We start from the raw sequence: 23,385 nt of genomic DNA, 5'->3' as shown, positions 1-23,385 counted from the left end.
AGGAAATTCAAGGAACCCAAAAATGAAAATTATCCCATGATTTACTCACTCTCAAGCCATCCTAGGTGTATATGACTGTCTTCTTTCAGACGGATACAATCAGAGTTATATTAAAAAATGTCCTGGCTCTTCCAAGCTTTATAATGGGAGTTTTTAATATAACGTAATATAATATTTCGTCTGAAGGAAGTTATATACACCTATGAATTGAGGTTGAGTAAATCATGGGCTAATTTTCATTTTTGGGTGAACCATCCCTTTAATGTGTACTGATGACTGGATGTTGTTCTGACGTAAAAATTGAAGAATTTATTGTGCTCAGATCGTTCTTTTTGTCATTGAATTTGATGATCATCACTCACACTTAACAGCAGAAATTGTATATGGCCATTTTCTGTAACATGATTATTATCGATTGGATTGTTTCAGTTGTTCCCCGGTAATCAGGGTTTTGATGTTTGCCTCATGCTTGATGCGACGTGACGTTATGTGTGTGTTTGTGTGTTCAGAACCCCACAGTGTTGTGTCCTCCTGAATACATGGTGTGTTTCTTACACCGGCTCATCACGGCCATTAGGAGCTACTGGGATGAAGGGAAGAGAAAAAGCCCCGGATCCATCAACAGTGAAGGTAGAGAACACACACATTTTGTTCTTTTAAAGTCCCTGTGGTGAAAATCAAGCTTTTAATGTTGTTTAAACGTCTATGTGGTGTTTTTAATATGCTTTAAGACAAACCAAGTGCAATTTCATCAGATAAAACCATAGTGGAGTATTTTCTCTTTAAAACTGCAGTGAACCAAAGACATTAGTGTTTCTGTTGTCACAAAAAAAACTTGTAACCAATCAGATCAACCTGTGATCGTCAACGAGTGGATCTCTGAGCTGGAGTGAGTGAGTGGAGGCGGGGCTCATTTGCATATTCATAGAACCGCGTATACTAAATGAAGCAAGGGTGTAGAGTTACATTCAATACTTGTAAATAGTTTAAATATGTAATTTTGGTGATCAAAGATGTGTTTTAAGGGATAAAATTATTGACTACAGGGGGACTTTAAATTTTCTTCATTATGAAATCAGCACAGTTGTATCACCAATGTATTTTTGACTTTATGCCCCAAAAAGTATCAAAATAATAAATTTTAATTAAAAATCTCCTCAGAAAAGACATGTATTCAAATGCATTTTATATGTTTTAATGTGTTTTTAAATGGTTTTAGCAAGTTATTATCGTAAACGAAAATTATACAAATATTTTTATTAATAATTTGTAAAGCTGAAATAAACTAACTGAAAATATTTTGTTGAAGCACTAAAAGTAAAGAAATTAGTTGAAGCAACTAAAACTGAAATAAAATGTAAATAAATATATAAGCACATATAAAAAAATATATACTAAAGAGGAAAAAATAAAATAAAAATAAAAGATAATTCAAAATATTAATAAAAAAAGATTAGTAGATAAATAATACTAAAATAACAGTTTATTAGATCCAGATAAAAAAAGTGCATTATAAAAGACATTATTTAGCCCAATTAAGATTTCTTTTCTTTTTTTAACTTTTTTTGTTTGTAAAACGCCATTAAAATGTTACATTAAATATTACAAATATTTGTTAATTATAAAGTTAAAATAAAATTAATTATTAATTGAAAAGCTTAAACTAAATGTAAATTAGAAATCTTGGCATCTGACTAAAAATAAGTTTGAAGCTCTAAAATGAAATTGAATGTCATGTGATTGACCCAGTTGTGTTTCCGTCAGACGCCTACGTTCCTCCTCAGCTCTTCTACAACGGGAAGGTGGATTACTTCGACCTTCAGCGTCTGGGAGGACTTCTCTCGCATTTGAAGAAAACGCTCAAAGGTTGGTTAAAAACCACAAGTAAAGTGTGTTTCAGAGTTTGGTCACAGAATTACCCAGTGTGCATCTGCTCTAGACTCCACCAGAGGGAGCACAAGGTCAGTTTGTTGTGAGTGTTACTCACGCTGACAGCACAAGCTTCAATAAATAAAGCATTCCTGTATCAGGTTTGGCAATGACAGCATTACTTTTGTTTTCCTTGTTCATTTTGTTTGTTCTCAAAAACTCACTTTAATGCTCACAGACGTAAAGTTTTTCTTTTGAAATCTTCCTAGACGTAAAATGAGACGTGCAATCTCATATTGATGTGCCTATTATGCTCGTTTTGTTGAGTAACCTTTGAAAATTTGCTATTGATCTGTTCATAGCTGCCAACCAAATGGTTTAGATCGATCAACTTCCCAAATTAGTTTTAAATTGAGACCGAATAGATTGGTATTGTGTTTTCCTTTCCTTTCCTTTTTTTTTATTTTACGACTTTGTTATTAAACTCAGAAATGTTGGTGGTCTTTACTTTGATTTGTGGCATCATTAATATTTGTGAAACGATGGGATGAGATGGATGCTGGCGGCGCTTAGTAGGACTGGGATGCAGATGGATATTGATTTCCCTTCAAGGCAGCGGCACATTCCGCAAAAATATTGACGAACAGCAGGGAACGCGCCAAGAAAGAGTGAGAGGGAAAGGAAGTGGTGGAGAGCTGTTCCTTTTATGTAATGATATGTTTTTTTTTTTTTGTGGTTTGCATTAGATGATTTTATTTGTCTAAGGAGTTTGTCAGGAGTTTGTCAGGAGTTTGCCTGGATTGGCTGCATTTTCTGTGGTAAAGTACAAATTTGCATGTGACCCCAAAAACAATGAGGATCTCAATTTGGGTGTCAGACAGAACAACATCCACCCATCCATTCATCCATCCATTTTTTCCACCGATCAACCTATCCATCCATTCATCCATCCATTTATTCCACCGATCAACCTATCCATCCAGTCCATCCAATCCATCCATCCATCCATCCAATCCATCCAATCATCCATCCATCCATCCATCCATCCATGCAACATCCATCCAATCCATCCATCCATCCATCCATCCATCCATCCATCCATCCATCCATCCATCCATCCAACATCCAATCCATCCATCCATCCATCCATCCAATCCATCCAGTCATCCATCCATCCATCCATCCATCCATCCATCCATCCATCCATCCATCCATCCAACATCCATCCAACATCCATCCATCCAACATCCATCCAACATCCATCCATCCATCCATCCATCCATCCATCCATCCATCCACCCAGTCCATCCATCCATCCATCCATCCATCCATCCATCCAATCCAATCCAATCCATCCAATCCATCCATCCATCTTAAATTTAAACAACTTTTGTTAAATCAACTGTTTGATTTATGGTCGCATTGATGTAAAGCTGTATTTGCAATACAATGTGACAGAAACAGTAACGTAATGATCTTTCATGCTTACACCCTTACTTTTGGGAAAATGTTTTTTAGTTTTTTTTTGGTGATGGCATTATTATTGAGTGCTGGGTAGATTATCGACAAATTGTCGTCCAATACTAAATACAAATCGCATGACAATTTTTTTTGCTAGTAATGTAATCTATTAGATTACACATTTTAGGTGTAATCTGACTACTGTTTGATTACTTTGACTACTTCTGCAATAAGGAACATTGCAAAAAATATTTGAGGAGAATCAATACATTATTAATAATTTACTGCCATTTTGTGAATATTGCGTAATCATGTAATCAGGAAAAAAGTAACTGTAGTCGGATTACGAGTATTTTAAAGTGTATTCTAAATTACGAGTATTTATTTTTTGATAACTGATTACGTAATCCAAAATTGGCATTAAAAATGGCTTATAGTTCATACAGAAAAATAATATTTTAACATCCATAAATTTAACACATTACTTTAAGTTCGTAACATTGCAAATTTTTGGTAGTTTATGAATCGCCTCTTAATCGCATACTTAAAAAATTCTAACTTTTCGCTTTGTGTAATTTGCAATCAGATTTGCATTATTTCCTGATCCAGTTCCCCCACACTATAAAAGTGCCAAAATTGCCAAAATAGTAAAAGAAATGTGCTGTCTGACCTTTGACATGCTATTTTCTTTAGCATATTATGTTTTGGCACACATGTAATCTAGTGTACTATACAGAACAGATGCTACGCAAGTTATGAATCAGCCTAGTATTCACCCATTGTGATTAAATTAGAAGGCGTCTTCAGCATTTGTGTTTGATTATGTGTGTTTCATTGGTGGAGAGAGGCGAGGCACGTCTCGTCATGTGTCACAACTCTGCTGTACCAGAGTTAGAATTCATTAATTCTCACTCAGTCTCTCCATTTCTTTTGTCTCCTTAAACACACATCTTCTCCCGGCATTTCCCATTCTCCGCCCTCGTTTGATTAAAAGCTGATAATTACATTCCTTGTTTCCCCGCTGATTCTGCAGAAGCATCTCTTTCTCCCTCTGGCGCCTGATTGAACTCTTTTGGGACTTTGAGGAAACAATCAAAGCCATCCGAGAGTAAAACAAGACTTTTGAAAGGACAAATTAATAGTGGTACACACTTATTGTGTCTGTATTTCTTTTTGCAGTGACAGTTTCGAATCAGCACCTGTCAAATTTGATTGTCTGAAGAATTTGTGTACAAAATTTGGACCTTGTCATCGCTGCATCTTGACAATATTGGTTTATGATTAGCAGCTGCTAGGGGCTTTTCTTTCTTGATATATATTACATAATTCGTTTTCAATTGTTGATTTTGGCCATCGAACCTTGCAGTGTTTGTTTGCACTCAATATTATGCAGCCAAATCCTCCATCTGCTCCTCATCTTTTTCAGCACAGAATATGGTTCAATTATTCGGTAATGTTTCATTATTTGTGGCTTATTAGTTGTTCTGACCATAAAGCGCTGCAGGAATGAGTCCTAAAACCAAGAAACGAATTTTGAACTTCATGTTTCATTGTTGGGTTTGAATGGCTTTTTGGGTAAAGGATTAGTTCACTCCAGAATTAAAATTTCCTTATAATTTACTCAGCTCCATCTCATCCAAGATGTTCATGTTTTCTTACTTCAGTCGAAAAGAAATGAAGGTTTTTGAGGGAAACATTCCAGGATTTTTCTCCATATATTGGACTTCAATGGGGTCCAACAGGTTGAAGGTCCAAATGTCAGTTTCAGTGCAGCTTCAAAGGCTCTACACAATCCCGGCCGAGGAATAAGAGTCTTATCTAGCCAAACCATCTGTCTTTTTTAAAAAACAAAACCAAAACATTTACATACTTTTTAACTGAAAATGCTCGTCTTGCACGTACACGACTTCACACATTACGTAATCACGTTGGAAAGGTCACGAAAATGTAGGGTGGGACGAAAAACTCCATCTCATTTTCTCCTCCAATCCTAAAATCGCCCGACGTCGTTGTTCTACCTTTTATTTATTACCAAGGTATGTGGGTACATTAGTGTTATATTTTTACCAACATCGAATGACTCGGTTGCTACGGATGAAGCAGGCGCTGGGGCAACAGTAGGAGTGGGCAGTACAATGGGAGAACGGTCAACAGTGGCAGCGGAACTAACTCGAGGGAGATCTGGTCGCGCAGCGGAACCCCCCACAATTCACATTGCGTCAAGCTCCAGCTGTCGCATTTTTACCTGCCTCTCCGCCTCGATCTCAAGTTTACGGATTTGTAATTTCAAATCCATCTCCGCCTGCCGAGCCTGCACCTTCTCCTGCGATTCAAGTTGCAAACGGGCCAAACGGACCTTAAGTCTCGTTTCCCCTTTTGAGCAAACAGACATAGGGGGTTCAAAGGGAGGCAACCCAGCCCTAGCCTCAGCCTCAACCTCCGCCGTAGGCTTTAGCTCCTCCTCACTCACATTCTCACTCCTACCAAACGTACCCACCTCCACACTGTCCCCAACTGTCTTCTCCGGCAACACAAGCACATTCAACTCCACTAACCGATTATATACCACAGACTTAATGTCTTTTTTAAGAGACTGCTTATTTACTGAAACCTCACAATGACTTGCTATCATTACCAAATCATCCTTCCTACAACTATCTAATTCTTCTAGCGAGGGACTTTCCAGAAACCTTTCCAAAATAAACATCCTTACGACGCTGTACAACCGCACGTACACATTCTCAACACACCCAGTGATACAAGAGACAGTGTCATGAACTGGTTATATATTCATTCAATTGGATCCCGGACGAGCCCCCATTATGTTACGACCCTTCTTTGGCTCAGAACCGTCTAGGTACGTTAGAAGGGGAACATAAAACCAATTCAGTAACACCAGTCACCATTTATCACTAAATGAAATGAGAACCAGAGAGACACAACAAAATCAAGCAAAGATTGATTTAATAAAAGATAAAGTAATTAATATTTTACACAGGAACAAAACAAAAACAGAAGGAGCAAAAAGGGAAAACAGGATTGTGCCAAACAAACAACAATAATATAATCAAAAAGGAACTAACTAAACCATTTATCTCTAATCCTAAACTAAAAAAAAGAAAAAGTCTTCAACGTCCGTGACGTCGTAATTAAACTACACTAACTAATAAAACAAAAATACAGAGGGTGGCACGAATCCCTAACCTAGTGTATGTAGACAGAAATTTAGCTAAGTGTGTAAATGTATGTCACGTGACGGTCTCACCTATCCCCTCTTCTCTTTCCCGCTTAACCCAGCTTTGAAAAGCTGTTTAACTCTTTCATAGCTCACAAATAAGACGTTTTTGGGGCAACCAAAAACAAGGCACAACATACATGACACTACATACTTAACAAAACTAAATCAAGCAAAAAAAAAACAAACACATCAAAAGACAGAACCAAACAAAAAGTCTCTCTCCTCGCTGGCAGTAGCATATTCCTTAAGTATAGGGCTTATAAATGTTTATTTTTATTTTTAGAAAATGACTGATAGTTTGGCTACATAAGACTCTTAGTCTTATTCCTCGGCTGGGATCGTGTGGAGCCTTTGAAGCGTCACTAAAACTGCAATTTGGACCTTCAACCCATTGGTTGCCATTGAAGTCCATTATATGGAGAAAAATCCTGGAATGTTTTCCTCAAAAACCTTAAAATCTTGGATGACCTTTTCCATCGGAATAATTTCCGTCAATATAATCATCGCTGAGCTTTATAATGATTGTGCTTATTGATTGCATAGTATTGATTTAGGTCAAGTATAAAAGTAATCTCCACCAGTAATGATGATCATAATAATAAAACAAATCCCATCAGCCCATTTGACATTTCTCCAGCGCATGTTTATCGAACTACAGTAAAGCTCTTTCAACTTTTAACCCCAACCTTCTCTAACCAGCATCAATTTGAGGTGAAACCGAGGTGCTCTTTCTCTGAATCTCTCGCCATACTGACTTCTTCTAATGGCTCCATCACACTCATTACGTGGCAAATCCCGATATTTTTACTCTTAGCAAGCGAGTGGCAGCCGTACTCCGGCCGGAGCCAGTTTATTTCCCTCACGGGGTGATTTTGGCATGTTTGCCAGGTTGCTTGCGGAGAATCGTGACTAACTGTTCCAGTGACTCAGATTTAGTCTTCTGCGACTGGCAAGTGCACTTTCTGTTCCCGGTTTTTTTGGGGGTTCAATATCCGTCAAATTTATAGACGTGACACTTTCGATGTTTATGGAGTCTGAGATTTATCAATGTCAATTGACATACGGCCAGAGGTCATTCCCACGGGTGTAATGAAGCCGCTATATCAGCCTGACACCGAATTAATGAAACCACATCTCTCGGATCATCCACCCTGTCAGAATTCATCATCTACTTGCTGTTAATTTATGATTCCGTTTGAGACGTCGTACAATAAATTATTAGATTTACTTATCAGATCGTTTAGTGGTCTTGATTAACTAATCATGTACACCTTATTTTCTGTAGCTCAGTTGATCCTTCATTAAGGAGATGATACTTTATGTGTAGATGTAAAATTTATGAATATACTTTCAATTATTAAAATAATTATTTATATTAAAGTAACATTTAGTTATATTTTAGTTATATAAATTATATATATATATATATATATATATATATATATATATATATATATATATATATATATATATATATATATATTCATATTATATATTTAATTAAAAATAAATACAAAATAAATTACATTTTATTTTTTTATACATTTATTAAAATACTCAGAGGCAAACCTTGAATATATTATACAACTATTAAACATATAATATAATATTATTTAAATGCAGTTATTTATATTACAATAAAATGTTATTTAATTCTGTATAATATAAAATAAATATCATTTAATTTTTTATAAACGTTATTTTCTGTACTCAAAGTGGTAAACATTCAATACATGATAAATTATTTTAAATGTAATTATTTATATTACAATAACATTTTATTTAATTCTATAATATAATTGTATTTATTCATTTTATTTTCTAATAAAATGTGCTCAAAGTGGTGAACATTTCAATAAATGATAAATAATTTTAAATGTAATTATATTAAAATAACATTTTATTTAATTCTATATAATATAATATAAAATAAACATAATTTTATGTATTAATTTTATTTTCTGTTAAAATGTGCTTAAAGTGGTGAACATTCAATACATGATAAATTATTTTAAATGTAATTATTCATAAATCCTGATTAAACTTTAAATTAGATTTAATGTATGCAATATATAATTAAATAATTGGTTTATGTATTATAGATATTTAATATATTTTAAAATTATATGTTTTTATTGTTGAATTAATTAAAAAATTTGGGGAAAAAAAGGAGAAAAAAAAAAACTGCCTCTATCTTTTTAATTAATTAATTCTACATTCTCACAGATCCTCCATAGACTTACTAGGTCAATTCAGTGCTTAACTTGTACCTTACCATGATTAAAAAAATGCATTAATGTCCATATATTTCACTCCTTCACTCACTTAACTCTCAAGGCTGAGTTGTACCCTTCTCTCTCTCTCTGTCTCTCTCTCTCTCTCTCTCTCTCTCTCTCTCTCTCTCTCTCTCTCTCTCTCTCTCTCTCTCTCTCTCTCTCTCTCTCTCTCTCTCTCTCTCTCTCTCTCTCTCTCTCTCTCTCTCTCTCTCTCTCTCTCCTTCCTTCCCTTTTCCTTTCTTGTGAATTACTCCCGAACTGCTTTTACCGCCCCATTTTTCTCACAATTACGCTTCTATTGGACAGCCGGCCTTGAATAACCTTGGAAATGTAGACCTTTGGAGTGAAGTGGAGCACATATCTCTCCTAAAGCAGTTCTTATAAGCACTCTGACGTTTTGAAGCGAAGTTTTTTTATTACTCGGCTGTCCAGAAGAAGACAAATGTGTATTAATAAATAATAGACTGGAGTGTTCATAAAAAAGTTGTGAGCTTGTCGTCCTCTGAGATGAGTTATCGAGCGTTGAAATCCGAGTCACACTCATTCCCAAAAGCCTCTTTTCGGGGTATTTTACAAACGAATCCAACTTCTACTCCAACTTCTTAGCTGTTTTTGCATTTTTAAAGTTGATTGTTTGACAGTTTTTGTTATATTTTAGATGACCTAGCCGCAAAGGCCAACATCATCATAGACCCGGCGGAGATCCAGGCCACCTCTATGGACGACTTGGATGAAGACGAGGAAACCGGAGCTGCTCAGGTGCCTTAATGTCTACCAAGAATTTATTTTAAGAACATATTTTGACATGTAAAGTCATTTTGTTATATAATTGTAAGAAATACGACTATAAAAGCATTTTAAAATGCTTTGGGTTTGAGCTCAGTCAAAGCATTTGGCATTATGTTTGATTATCAAAAATGTGTAATTTTGATCATTTTAAGTGAGCAAAAATCTTGTTTGTCGCTTGAATCTTATCGCATCGGACACAGTGTGTCTTAACAGTATGTTTAATTAACATTTAAGGGTAACTCTCGCCAAAATGCAACCTAGGGTCTTGTTGATAATCTACCCGGGACAAGCTTTCGTTTAAAAGCATAATTAGGATGGAAACGCCACTTTTAAGTTTGACAGTATTTTCGGTTTCGGTCAAATTGCCTTTTGAATGGGAGTGAATGGGGCACGACTATGATAGCATCAAAAATCACTATTTTTAAAACACTAAGAAGGCTCGACACAACATGAAACTGTGCTGGAAGTATCACCAGGGGCTCTACACATGAACTCCAGCATTGAGAACAGTGTTTGTGTACACAGAGTTTACTAAAGAGAAAGATTTTGAACGACTCACTGTCTCTGTGCATTTTGACAGTCAAAAATAGTCGATCTCCGAATGCGAATGAACCGACTCTGAATTTTAGTATTGCTTCTTATATGAGGATCCTTTTTCAAATACAAGGTCAATAATGATTTTCACTAACGACAAAACAACAAATTATCCGTGAATTTATATGGAACTGAGCTTTAGGAGCTTTCCATCTTTACTCTCTCCTCCCTGTTACGTTGCATTCGGAGATCTACTATTTTTGACAGTCAAAATGCCGGCGGACACAGAGACAGTGAGTTGTTCAAAATCTTTCTTTTTAGTAAACTCTGTGTACACAAACACTGTTCTCAATGCTGGAGTTCATGTGTAGAGCCCCTGGTGATACTTCCAGCACAGTTTCATGTTGTGTCGAGCCTTCTTAGTGTTTTAAATAGTGATTTTGATGCTATTACAGTAGTGCCCCATTCACTCCCATTTAAAAGGCAATTTGACCGAAAACGAAAATATGGTCAAACTTAAAAGTGCCGTTTCCATTCTAATTATGCTTTTACACGAAAGTTTGCCTCGGGCAGATTAACAAAAAGACCCTAGGTTGCATTTTGGCGAGAGTTTCCCTTTAAGTTCTTTTATATAATTGTAAGCTTCAAATTTCACCTCCAAAAGTGGCCCCATTAGCTTCCATTGTAAGTAACCTTGACTTTTTTTGTAAGTAACCCTCACTGTAACCTTGACTTTTTTACTTTAACTGAATCCCACTGAGGTCATTTAGTGTAGGGCATTTCATTGATTCATGGTGTTTTGTGGAGTTGGTCTACTTTTTGGGATGAGGACATTACCCTGAATGCTGAAAATGAATGATGTGTGTGTGTGTGTGTGTGTGTGTGTGTGTGTGTGTGTGTGTGTGTGTGTGTGTGTGAACTACAGAGACCATCTGGCGCTGTTGCCATGGGTGGCGCTTTGGCCCGGCCCAGTTGGTTGAGTTCTCCGACGCTGGGCAGAGCGAACCGCTTCCTCAGCACCGCGGCCGTCAGCCTCATGACCCCTCGGCGACCTCTCGCCCCGCCCGAGAAGGTCAAGGTCCGCACGCTCACCGTAGAGCAGAGGACCGAGGAAGACAGTGAGTCCATCAGCAGACTTCATAGAGCTAAACTAATGCTGAATGTCAACACTGGTCTGTGATGTTGACTAGCACATGAATCACGTGGTACTGTTAGATCTCAAATCAGGGAGAATATTTTGCTGTTATTATGATTACAGTTTAATAACTAGTAAAAAATAATAGTATATAACTATACTATTTTATATGTATATATATGTGTACTGTGTATAATTATTTGTATATAGAAATACACACACAAGCATGTATATAATTAAGAAATATTTGCATATATATATATATATACTGTGTGTATATATATATATATAGTTTATATTATATATAAATATAAATATTTTATATATAAATAACACATTTTTCTTAAATATATATATGCTTGTGTTTGTATTTAAATATACAAATAATTATACACAGTACACACACATATGTTATGTAAACACAAACTTGTATTTTGGATACGATTAATCACAATTAATGATTGCACAGCCCTAATATTTATTACACATACTATTATTATATTATATTTTTTTCCCCTTTCCTTTTTGAGACACTCATTTCTAAACCTGTATATATATATATATGGTTTTTATAACACTATATTAAATGTCATTTAAATGGCTTTTTACTTATTTTTTTGCAGTTTTTTCTTAAACATTCAAGATATATTCAGAGAATATAAATGCATATCTAAAATAATAAATCTTTATATAATATATGTTGTTTGTATGTGTTTTGCTGGACGACATGACTTATATACTGATTTAAAAATATATAATTTTTTTTGCAGTGCATGAAAATCGCAATCCACAGCTTCACAGGACCAATTAGCTTAGAAATGAGTGTCTCAAAAAGGAAAATAAAATCACCTACCTCAAGGGGAATATGACTTTTTTTTTTTACCCTCTCTCTCTCTTTTCTTTTTCTCCCCCCCCCTCCAATTCGCTCTCACCCTCATCTCCCCTCTGCCATCTCCAGTCGAGGGAAGCCATGGTAACGATGGGCTGTTGCTGGGGCGACCGTTAGAAGAGCCTGATCAGCCAATCACAGAGAAGTCCCTGCTGGAGATTCTGGATGGGGTTGTGATGATGTACAATCTGAGCGTTCATCAACAGCTTGGCAAGGTACAGGTCCAAGAGAGCACAGTACGGCCCTCGAGGCAAACCGTGGAGAGTGAGTGGAAGTTACGCAGGACCCGAGGTCCAAGTTGTGTCATTGACATCTGATGACGCCTGTCTTAACAGTTTGCCTTTGTGTCATTCTGATGGGTTTGTGAGCCGTCACACATCAGTTGTGTCTAATTTTGAAAGCGTGTGTATATGAAGTTTAGGAGAAATTACCTTTTAATACAGTACACATCTCTCCTAATTGTGCGCGTTTCACTAAAACTATCGAAAAATGTCCAGGTCATATGCCACCTCACAATCGAAAATGAAATATCATAATACATATTCAAAAAATGTTTCTGTAGTTTATTAGTATTGTCAAAAAGAAGATATAAAAGCATAACTGATCAAAACAAAACAACTAAACTAAACAAGTATCAATCAATTTCTATTTGATGCGAGGAATATTACACCTATGTATTACAATACATGAAGTTCTGGACACAAATTATTTTAGGCATCCTTGGTAAACTTTTTTTAATGATAAGTTTGATCTAATTTCCACAGATGAGTGTAAAACAACAACAACAACAACAACAACATTTTTTTTTATATATATATATTTATAATTTTATTTAATTAATTTAATTTATAATAAATAAGTTTTTTTTTTTATGAAAAAAATATACAATTAAATGATCTTTTCAAGGATTTTGAAGTATTATTTTCAGGACAGTTAGTATTCCCTAGAATCCTGTTAGTTGTACTTGGTTTAAATCGCAAATTAAATAATTGAAGATTTTATATATAACGTATGTATGTGTATATACACTATCGTTCAAAAGTTTGGGGTCAGTAAGATTTTTTTATGTTTTTAAAAGTAATATCTTCTGCTCACCAAGGCTGCATTTATTTGATTAAAAATACAAACGAAAACAGAAATATTGTGAAATATTATTCCAATTTAAAACACGCTGTTTTCTATATGAATATACAGTAAAGTGTAATTTATTCCTGTGATCAAAGCTGAATTTTCAGCATCATTACTCCAGTCTTCAGTGTCACATGATCCTTCAGAAATCATTCTAATATGATGATTTGATGCTCAAGAAACATTTATGATTATTATCAATGTTGAAAACAGCTATGATGAATAGAAAGTTCAGAAGAACAGCATTTATCTGGAATCTAAAGCTTTTGTAACATTAAACACTGCCGTTCAAAAGTTTGGGGTCGGTAAGAATTTTAATTTTATTTTTGGGGGAAATAAATAAAATAAATCAATACTTGTATTCATCAAGGATGAGTTAAACTGATCAAAAGTTACAGTAAAGACATTTATAATGTTAGAAAATATTCTATTTTAAATAAATGCTGTTCTTTTGAACTTTCTATTCATCAAAGAGTTTTGAAAAAAAAATTACACAACTGTTATTAACATTGATAATAATAAGGAATGTTTCTTGAGCATCAAATCATCATATCAGAATAATTTCTGAAGGATCATGTGACACTGAAGACTGGAGTAATGATGCTGAAAATTCAGCTTTGATAACAGGAAGAAATTATAGTTTAAAATATATTAAAATAGAAAACAGTCATTTTAAATTGTCATAATATTTCACAATATTACAGTTTTTTTTTTTTATTATTGTTTTTTTATCAAATAAATGCAGCCTTGGTGAGCAGAAGATACTTCTTTTAAAAACATAAAAAAAATCTTACTGACCCCAAACTTTTGAACGGTAGTGTATATAATATACATTTTATGTATCTCTAATAATCAGTATATAAATAGCCTTCATTGTCTTTGTGAATCACATTATCTTTTTTTTTTTTTTGTGATTTGGAAGTTAAAGAAAAAAGTATTCTTCTTTCTGCTCGAGTTCCTTCAAGTTCACGTAGTTTTAGCTAAAAAAAATCCTCTGATTTAGGGGGCTCACCTTGACCGACCCACTCCACGTCCCCGAACAATCTGATAAACGCTTTTTGTCGACGTGTCGTTGCTTTCAACAGTGAGCCACTGCTGGGTAATACATGGACTCTGTCTTGCCAGCAGCTGTTTTAATGTTTCGCTCCTCCAACAGTGAGGAGAAAAGAGCTGAACATAAAGACTGTACAGCGCTCAATGGTCGTCAAGTGTATATATAATTCATGCTCTCTGTAAAGTGCTTCGCTCGACAGAGTTCTGTACGACTTCCATTGTCTTCCTGCGTGTGTCCTTACGCTTGAAGAAAAGGGATTTCAATCACTGAGAGTTATTGGTCCCTATAGTAAAGAGATTCTCTCTTTTTTTTCTGCCTCGATCTGCTGAATTTCTATGCATATCTTGTCCTTTAACTTTCTTTTGCAGTTCATCCAAAAAATAAGTTCTGTCATCATTTTGTTCTGAACATATTTTGGCTGGTCCAGTAGGATGTCTTTCTCCACCGAAGGCCATTCTACTGGACCAGCCAAAATATGTTCAGAACAAAATGATGACAGAACTTATTTTTTGAGTGAACTGCAATAGAAAGTTGAGTGTTATGGCAGAGGGAAAGATTTCCTATGAATAATGACTTACATTTTAATACGTTTTTCCACAAAATCCAACTGTATAGCTTCAGAAGACTTTGAATATGATTCATATAGGCTGCTTTTATGGTGCTTTTTAGATCCTTGTGGAGCTTGACAGCTCTTTTTTAATGTATGGGTCATTTCTCCATTGAGAGTACAGTAAATGATAGCACAATTTTTCTTTTTTGGGTGAACTTATCCTTGAAAAAATCATCCTCTGGAGCCCTTTCTTTTATATATAAATTTTTGATTCATTTTGTAGGCAATTGTGTTTCGGAATATGATTGTAAAAAGCCAATCAAATGCATTATTGAAATGGCTGAGAACTGACTGTCAGATTATGAGCTGTGAGTGATTTATCAAACAAGCTGTCATTCATCAGAAGAATGTGTTGTGTGTAACTATGGAAACGGGGCATCATCTTGGCCCCATTAATAGTGTTACAACATCCAGCATTATGAAAATAAAGAGAAAAGCATAACAGTGTCATTGAAAAAGCCAGACAATAGCATTTCTTATACCTGGGGATGGTCTGTGAATTTATCAATCATAAATATTTCCTAATAGCCATCATTTTTATTTCTTTATATTAAGAAATTAAACAAAACAAAACAAAACTGAACAACGCATATAAAACAGAACAATGTATAAAAAGCAAAACAAAACAAAACTGTTCAATGCATTAAAAAAACAAACCAATGTATAACATAAAAAACAAACAATGCATAAAACAACAACAACAATGTATAAAAAGCAAAAAAAAACACAACAACTAAACTGATCAACGCATTAAAAACAAACAGTGCATAAAACAACAACAATGTATAAAAAGCAAAAAAACAACAACAACTAAACTGATCAACGCATTAAAAACAAACAATGCATAAAACAACAACAACAATGTATAAAAAGCAAAAAAAAACACAACAACTAAACTGATCAACGCATTAAAAACAAACAATGCATAAAACAGAACAATGTAAAAAAAGAAAAACAAAACAACATATAAAACGCATAAAAAAAGACTTATGAAGATTTATGTTCGAATTGAAACATGTTTTTTAAATATTTTGTTTGCATGTTTTATGTAAGGAATAATTGACGACTTTTGTTTTATTTTCAAATAATTCAACAGCCCGTTGTCAATTATTCCGCTTATTCTACGGTTACATTACAAAACATTGTTCAGATGACGCATTTCAAGACATTTTGTCAGGTTTTTGTCCTTAAAATGCTCTTGTGTGTAGGACTAATTTCTTACGCATCTCATCCCAAGCCTTCTTTGCTAATTCCAAAACGTCATTTTAGAGTTAGTAACGGAGGATTGAGCCACCGATAGCAGACTAATGCAGTTATTAATGCCGTTATTAAAGAGAGAGAGAGAGTTATCAAGGGTGTGTGAATTACCTGAGTCTGATGCGCCGCTCAACAGTGTTCGGCAGCAGCGTCTCTACTAATAGTGAAACTGTACGTTTATCTGCTTCAAGAACAGCGCCGTTTACCTCGCTAGTGAGAAACTTCATGTAGCTTTTAAGTTGTTAAACTATTTTACTGATAAAATCGTCAGAGTAGCGCTGACAACACGTTAATGTGCGAGTGTGTGTCCCTGCTGTATGTGTGTGCGTTTGAGTGCGAGAGAGTATGTGCTTTCCGTACGTAATGAAACGTAATTTTGTGGGTCAAAAAACAGGGAAATAATTTGCCGTTTTTTTTCCTTTTGTTTATTTATCCTATATTTGTTTGCTTGGTCGGTGTTGTTGTGGGTTTTGGATCTTTTGCTGTTGTTGGCTGTTTAGTCGTGCGATTCCCTGAAAATAATTGCACACCTTTGAACGTTCATCAACCAATCAGATTCAAGCATTCAATAGCCCCGTTGTGTATATATATATACTTGAATTTGAATCACGCACATCACTTGCATTGAAGGTCTGATTATTTATGATAAAATCATGTATTATGTTGCGGTTCTTACTTAGTCTTTGTCAAAGCCAAGTTTTTTCCTCGCTTGGCGCTTGGCGAGTGTTTATTTTGAACCCTTCTAATTGATCATTTAGTGAGTCCCTTTGGTCCAAAGTGATTTGCAGAGTCAATGCCCCAGGAATAACCTGAGGTTAAGCATCGCTCTCATGGTTAAGCATTGGCCACTCCTTGTGGGATTTGAACCTATAACCTTTTGGCTACCAGCCAAAATCTTTAAACACTAGACTACACTAGCAAGACGAAAACTGCATTGGTTTGCCCTTTGGTTTACTGAAGTAATTAGTCACAAGGTCTCTTCCTCCAGGGAGTTTTTCCACGGCTGATGCTAATCATTCCCCAATGACTCGTTCACTGGGGTTTTTGTAAGACTCCTTTCTTTGTATTTACTTTAGAAATATGACCATTATTGAAAGTGCTGTACAAATAAAATTGAATACAAATGGAAAGGGACAGCATGGTAAGACAAACTAGTTGTTAATAGGCAAGGCTTATTGATGCGATCCTTTGGTAATGTACCGTGGCTTCGGAAGCGAATTAAAAGTGTCTGAGTTCATGCTGATATTTCTCTCGAACTCTGTTGGATCCTGATGAGATATAGGTTGCAGTCTGGCAGGAGAAACTGTCTGATTTGACTTACATGGACTTCATAAAGGCTTTGTTAATTGGCTTGGCACAGTGCCATCAGGAGACTTGTCTTCATCATTGATGTGCAGAAGATTTCCGCCACAGTGTGAAGTATCTCCACCGCACCTCGTTATTTCAGCAAGCTTTAATGCATTTTTTATTTCTCTAAGTTTGAGAGAACTGCCTCACCATAATCTCAATATATAATCCGAGCCTCATATTTTGGGAACAGCCTAAAGCGGTTTCTCAAATGGAAGTGAGCTGCATAATAATAAAATTACTTTTTCCCTCAAAGCCAGCAGCTTTTTTTAAAAGCCGAAATATACTTTACTAGCCTGGGTTTCCCCATGCTGCCTTGCTCGCAGCGCGATTTTATTCACGCTGCTAGGCAGCCTGGACACCATGGACCAGATTTTCCCCTGAAAAAGGGAACCAATCACAGAACGGGGAGGGAGCAGCAAGACGATGACGACACCGAAGCAGTTTGTTTATATCTATGGATCCAACATGGCATCAGACTCGACGTTACCTTCTACCCTCATGTTTATCTTGCACAAACGGTAATATTCGCTAAACGCCATCGTGTACAAATAAATCTCTGACCCATCGTCTTTTTCCTCGTCGAATTTCTGTCACTCTACATACGTCATCTGGTATAATTGAAGCGATTGGCTATGAGCTACGTACAGGCGCATTTGATAGACATTCATAGCGCCCAATAAACGGCTCTGGGCATTCGTAAACCATGCCTCAAATACGAGAAAATGAACACGTAGTTCCCAGACCAAGTCTCAAATGAGACTTGGTCTGACGTTAGCCAGGCTAATACTTTACAACAGTTTGTGAACTCTTACAGCTCAGTTCTTAACACAACACAAATGCTTGTTGCATTCTCAGCATTGCCACAAGGAGCACTGTTGCAGGTTTGAACTACATGAACTACTTCTTCTATGGTCAATTTCAGGTCAACTCTTGTGCACAAACTTTATAGTTTTTCTTGAAAACAAAGTCACGTTTAGAATGAGCGCTTTCAAAGAATATCTAGCCGCTGGATTTGATGGTTTACGAAGTTGTATCGCTGTGTAGTGTTTGGCTGATATTAGCAAGTAAATGGGATATTTAAACACAATTTTATCTTTTTTTGCAATTTTACTGCATTTTATCAAAGGCTGTGTTTGAAATCGCCCTCATACCCTCATTCACTATTCCCTACATTAGTCCACTATGGTCCACTTGGAGGAGTGAATGAAATTTGGACACTCAGTGCCAATTTTGCATAGTTTGCATAGTTAAATAATCACTTGAAACTTAGCAAACTGGCAGCTCCAGTAGTACTGAAAAGATTTCCCTTGAACTCGGTCATGGAAACTAGCATGTTTAATCCTTAATTAAACAATTTAATAATCAAGTAAAAAGGAATGTATACATGTATGATATTACGCTGTACCCACATTGGACCAGCGGTTTGGAAAATGGATGGATGGATGATTCAGCTGCGAGCGGCATCTTCTGGTCAGACGCGGGAATTCATTCGGCACGACCCTCACAGTGCATTATGGGTATCCTCTAGCCGTTGAGTGTACATCAGTTGTACACATGTTGTTGTGATGCGTTGTGGGATTGAATGAGTGCACTCGATAACATCCACTATGGTTTCGGACACCATTACAAATGGCTGTTCCCTCAAATAGGGCCCTATTTAAGGATAAAGATTTTGGATTTTGGACACTTGGTCCCTTTAAGACGTGGCATTTCATGTGGTGGCCATCTTTGAAACACCCCTCAGACAGCTATTTCAGTCATGCAAGTACAGCTTCAATCAAATTCTCCAAAGCTGTTCACCAAGCTTACGATTAAATCTCAAATTTGAAATCACCAGTGAAATCTAACACCAACTGTTTCTAAACATTCAAATCATGACAAAAATCTGCATTTTTCAGGCTGACTTTGACGCAATAACTTTACCAATCAGTGATTGGCTCTTTTATTTAGAAGGCGGGACTTATTCCGCCATATTGCGTGTTGCACTTTCTCCCATTCATAGTAATACGAGTGCACCGTCTTTGATTGATTGATTGAATGGTTACTTTTCTGAAATGAGTCCTCCTTGATGACGTATGCAGGCGACACAGTGTGACCTCTTGAGGACACAGAATTAGAGAATTGAGATGTCCTTCAAAATGGCTAACTTTGATCAGTTTCTGGGTCACAGACTGGAGTACAGAGGAATGAGGAGGCATCCATTTGAGTACTGAGTAGCACCCACAGATTTTGAAGGAAATCTTGCTTACCAAGTTAAAATTAGACCAAGATTAAACATTTGAAAGGAACTCTGTCGCCCCCTTGAGTATTGGAGTACAATAATTCAATAATGCATATTGATTAAAACTAAATGGGTACATTAGCAAAGCATTCACGTGTGTTTGCATATACTTGATTGCGTATCATAATTTTATATGTTTCTAGCATAAATTTTTACCTTTGTGTCTTGTAAACAGACCTGTTTGGCTCTCTCTGGAGGGCTTGTGCTCTGTTCAGTGTTATCCCTTAAAACCTGGTCTCTGCCCACAGGATAAGGTCACTGTGGTGATAATTTCCCCCATACTCCCAAAATTGGTGGCTATTTGGAACTCCAGCAGGATGGCTAGCGATTATTTTGACGCTTGAGAACAAGGGCAATTTTCTGTAGCTACAGGCTCGCAGTGAATTTGGAAAGCGCTGTGTCTAATTCTGTTTGTGTGTCTTTGTATTTCTGTTTGTTTTCTGCAGATGGTGGTTGTATCAGATGATGTTCACGAATACGCCGTGGCCCTAAAGGACACGGATGAGAAGATCGCCCGATGCCCGAGCAGAGTAAGAACACCATATCCACACTGTAACGTGCATCTATAGGGAAACGCATGCTTATGTCTTAGAGATTTACTACTACATTTTATGGAACTAAACAAAACTGTGAAACCGTGAGTTGAACAACCATCAAACAACCACCCAGGACACCCTAGCAACCACTTGTTGAATGTGTAGCAACTTACCCTTGTGAAAAAGTAGTGCACGTAATTGCATTGAATGTGCACCTCTAGTGCACTTCAAATCTAAAAGGTACATTTAAAAAAAAAACTGTACTTGCACATATTATAATATTATTTAAATAAAAGGTTAGTTAAGTGTATTTAAAGTGAGTGCATGCGACTGTTTCTTAACACACTTAAGTGCCCTTTTAAAAAGTTCAATTGAAAGTTTCAAGCTTGAAAGTACACTCAGTTTTATTGACTAACATACTAAAGCATATGGAAAGTATTTTATTATAATCTAGTGTTATTCAATATTGCATTTAATGGTAATATACTGTATTTTAAATGTACTAAATTGCAACAAATGTGCAATTACAAATATATTTAAATGCATGACACTTTTAACAGAAATGAAGTAAAAGTATATTTTAGTTTACTATAAATGTTTGTCAGTACATTCATCAGTACTCTTTTACCATATTTCAAAGACAATGAAAGTAATTATGAAATTACTTATAAAGACATACTTAAGTCCTACTTAAGCGGGCAAAAAAAAAGCACATTGAAAGTTCATCTAATTGCATTTAATATACATTTAAACTATAATACACTTTCATTTAAAGGAACACGCTGACTTTTTGGGACTTTAGCTTATTCACCGTATCCCCCAGAGTTAGATAAGTCCATACAGGCCCTTTTCATCTCCGTGCGTGCCGTAACTCTGTCTGACGCACCCACCGCTAGCCTAGCTTAGCACAAAGACTGGAGGTAAATGACTCCAGCTAGCATACTGCTCCCAATAAGTGACAAAATAACGCCTACATTTTCCTATTTACATGTAGTGATTTGCATAGTCACAGCGTGTACAAATAACAAGGTCACATGAGACACAGCCATCTTCTAACCGTATACATACTGGGAACTATATTCTCAGAAGGCGAAGCACTGCTACTTGGGCGGAGTGAAAGAGTGCGTTTTTCACATGCAGATGGCAACGTTGTCAAAACGATCCACGTTCAAGCGGATCCGAGGAAACAACTAAAAGCGCTGTATTATTCATGCCAGGCCAGTAGATGGCGATGTTTTTGTAGTGTACATGGAGGCGATAACGGTATCTTATTATTATTTTTTTTAAACTTGCACTTTGAAACCCCTTTTTAAAAGATTGTGTTTTCAGGCCCCCATAACGCTGTTGTCGTGTAAATAAATGGGAAAACTGCATAAAAAATTATACGTTTTTTGTCGAAAATTATGTCATGTAAACGGGACCTATGAAAGTAAGAAACCATCTTGCAGCAACCCAGAACACCCTAGATACCACTCAGCTATAGAAGTGTACTAAAAACCACTCACCCAGAATACCTGAGCATTGTGACAGCGAGTTCAGCATGGACTTATTATAGATACAACTGTCTCAATGCTTTTTTTCTGTCGCAATTAACATTGCACTATTTATGCTGATTTCTTGATTGAACCAGGTGATATTAACATACAGTGCTTGTAAATAAACAGCACTTTTAAAGGACGCAATTCATTATTAGTAAAGCTTCACAGTATTTATATTTTATTAGTTTAAATTTTTGCTTTTTTTTCTATTTAAATGCTGAAAATGTTTTTTTGTTTTTTTTTTGTTTTTTTGCATAGTCTCTATTATGCTCTCTTTTTTTATTATTTTATTTTGCTTGGCAGAGGCCGGATATTCTAGAAGAGTTGCAGAAAAGCCAAAAAGTGTTTGCTGAAAAGCTGAACCACCTGAGTCGTAGACTGGCCTGGATCAACGCCACCATCTATTCCAAGGTACTGCTGACATCACTGGCCATCATTTTAAGCAGTGTCATTTTTGTATATACAGCATGGGATATAACTTTACGTTGAAATGCCCAGTATGAGGTGGTCTCAAGACTGTCGGGTGTTTTGTATTTAGAACGTGCCCCATAAACGGCAGACATTAAAGTCAGCTTTGAAAAATGCTCTTCAAAAGGGCATTTCTGAACAGGAACCGGTTTGTATGCTTTAAATGCCACTGCATTAATCGCAGATCTTTCTGCATACTAAATGACTTTTGCAGGGGTCATATGATGTTTATGTATATATTTATTTAGCTGCAAAAATAGTTAATTCATTCATTTATTCATTCTTTCATTGGCTAGGCTGAATATATGGTTGTTGCAGAAATGGTTAATGGCTATTTTAGTATTTAGCAACTTCTCACAGACATACTTTACAGGCAACAAGGCTAGCCAATCATAGCAGATGTCATTTGCATATAAAAGCCTTTAAAGATACAGAAGCATGTTAATTCAGTCATGCTCCTGGAGGGCCACTGTCCTGGGATGCGTTTCCTAAAAGCATTGTAATCCTAAGGGTACGTTTACATGACAACGATATGCTTAAAACAGAGACATTTTTCCTTTTGAGTTTTCCGCGTACAGACAGATCCGCGAAAACAACTAAAAACCCTGTATTCTGCTGCCAGGCCAGTAGATGGCGATGAAACACTGTAGACTGAACACGTAATACGCATGTGCATGACGTCATCGTCTTCAGAGGTTTGTGTTTTTGTTGTTTACACGGAGATCGTTTTCAAATTCTTGCACTTTGAAACCCGTTTTCAAAAGTTTGCGTTTTCAGGCTCCCAAAACGCCGGTATCGCGTAAAGAACGGCTAAAACACATACAAAGTTTTACATTTTTAGTTGAAAACGGTGTCGTGTAAACAGCCCCTCAGTTGATCGTAGAACAATTGCCACCAATGATCTCTACGATCAACTTAGGCTTACGATGCTTTTGGGAAACGCAAATGCCTTTGGCGTAGGTCGACTTACGT

General features: G+C 36.0%; 1 protein-coding gene across 3 annotated transcripts in view; it reads left to right on the top strand.

The window, feature by feature from the left end:
* rnf123 (ring finger protein 123) overlaps positions 1–23,385 on the top strand; it is a 150,897-nt gene that overhangs the window by 19,168 nt on the left and 108,344 nt on the right. For all 3 annotated transcript variants that reach the window (XM_084417316.1, XM_084417317.1, XM_084417315.1), the window contains exons 20-26: positions 510–630; positions 1,765–1,866; positions 9,503–9,603; positions 11,093–11,285; positions 12,261–12,406; positions 20,318–20,401; positions 22,249–22,356. In XM_084417316.1, the coding sequence (XP_084273442.1) occupies positions 510–630; positions 1,765–1,866; positions 9,503–9,603; positions 11,093–11,285; positions 12,261–12,406; positions 20,318–20,401; positions 22,249–22,356 (855 nt within the window). The remainder of the gene's footprint in view (positions 1–509; positions 631–1,764; positions 1,867–9,502; positions 9,604–11,092; positions 11,286–12,260; positions 12,407–20,317; positions 20,402–22,248; positions 22,357–23,385) is intronic.

This window comes from Rutilus rutilus, assembly GCF_951802725.1.
Source record: "Rutilus rutilus genome assembly, chromosome: 8".
In the NCBI taxonomy this organism is placed as follows: domain Eukaryota; kingdom Metazoa; phylum Chordata; class Actinopteri; order Cypriniformes; family Leuciscidae; genus Rutilus; species Rutilus rutilus.
The sequence above is the reverse complement of the archived record's forward strand: the minus strand, read 5'-3'. Positions and strand labels throughout refer to the sequence as shown.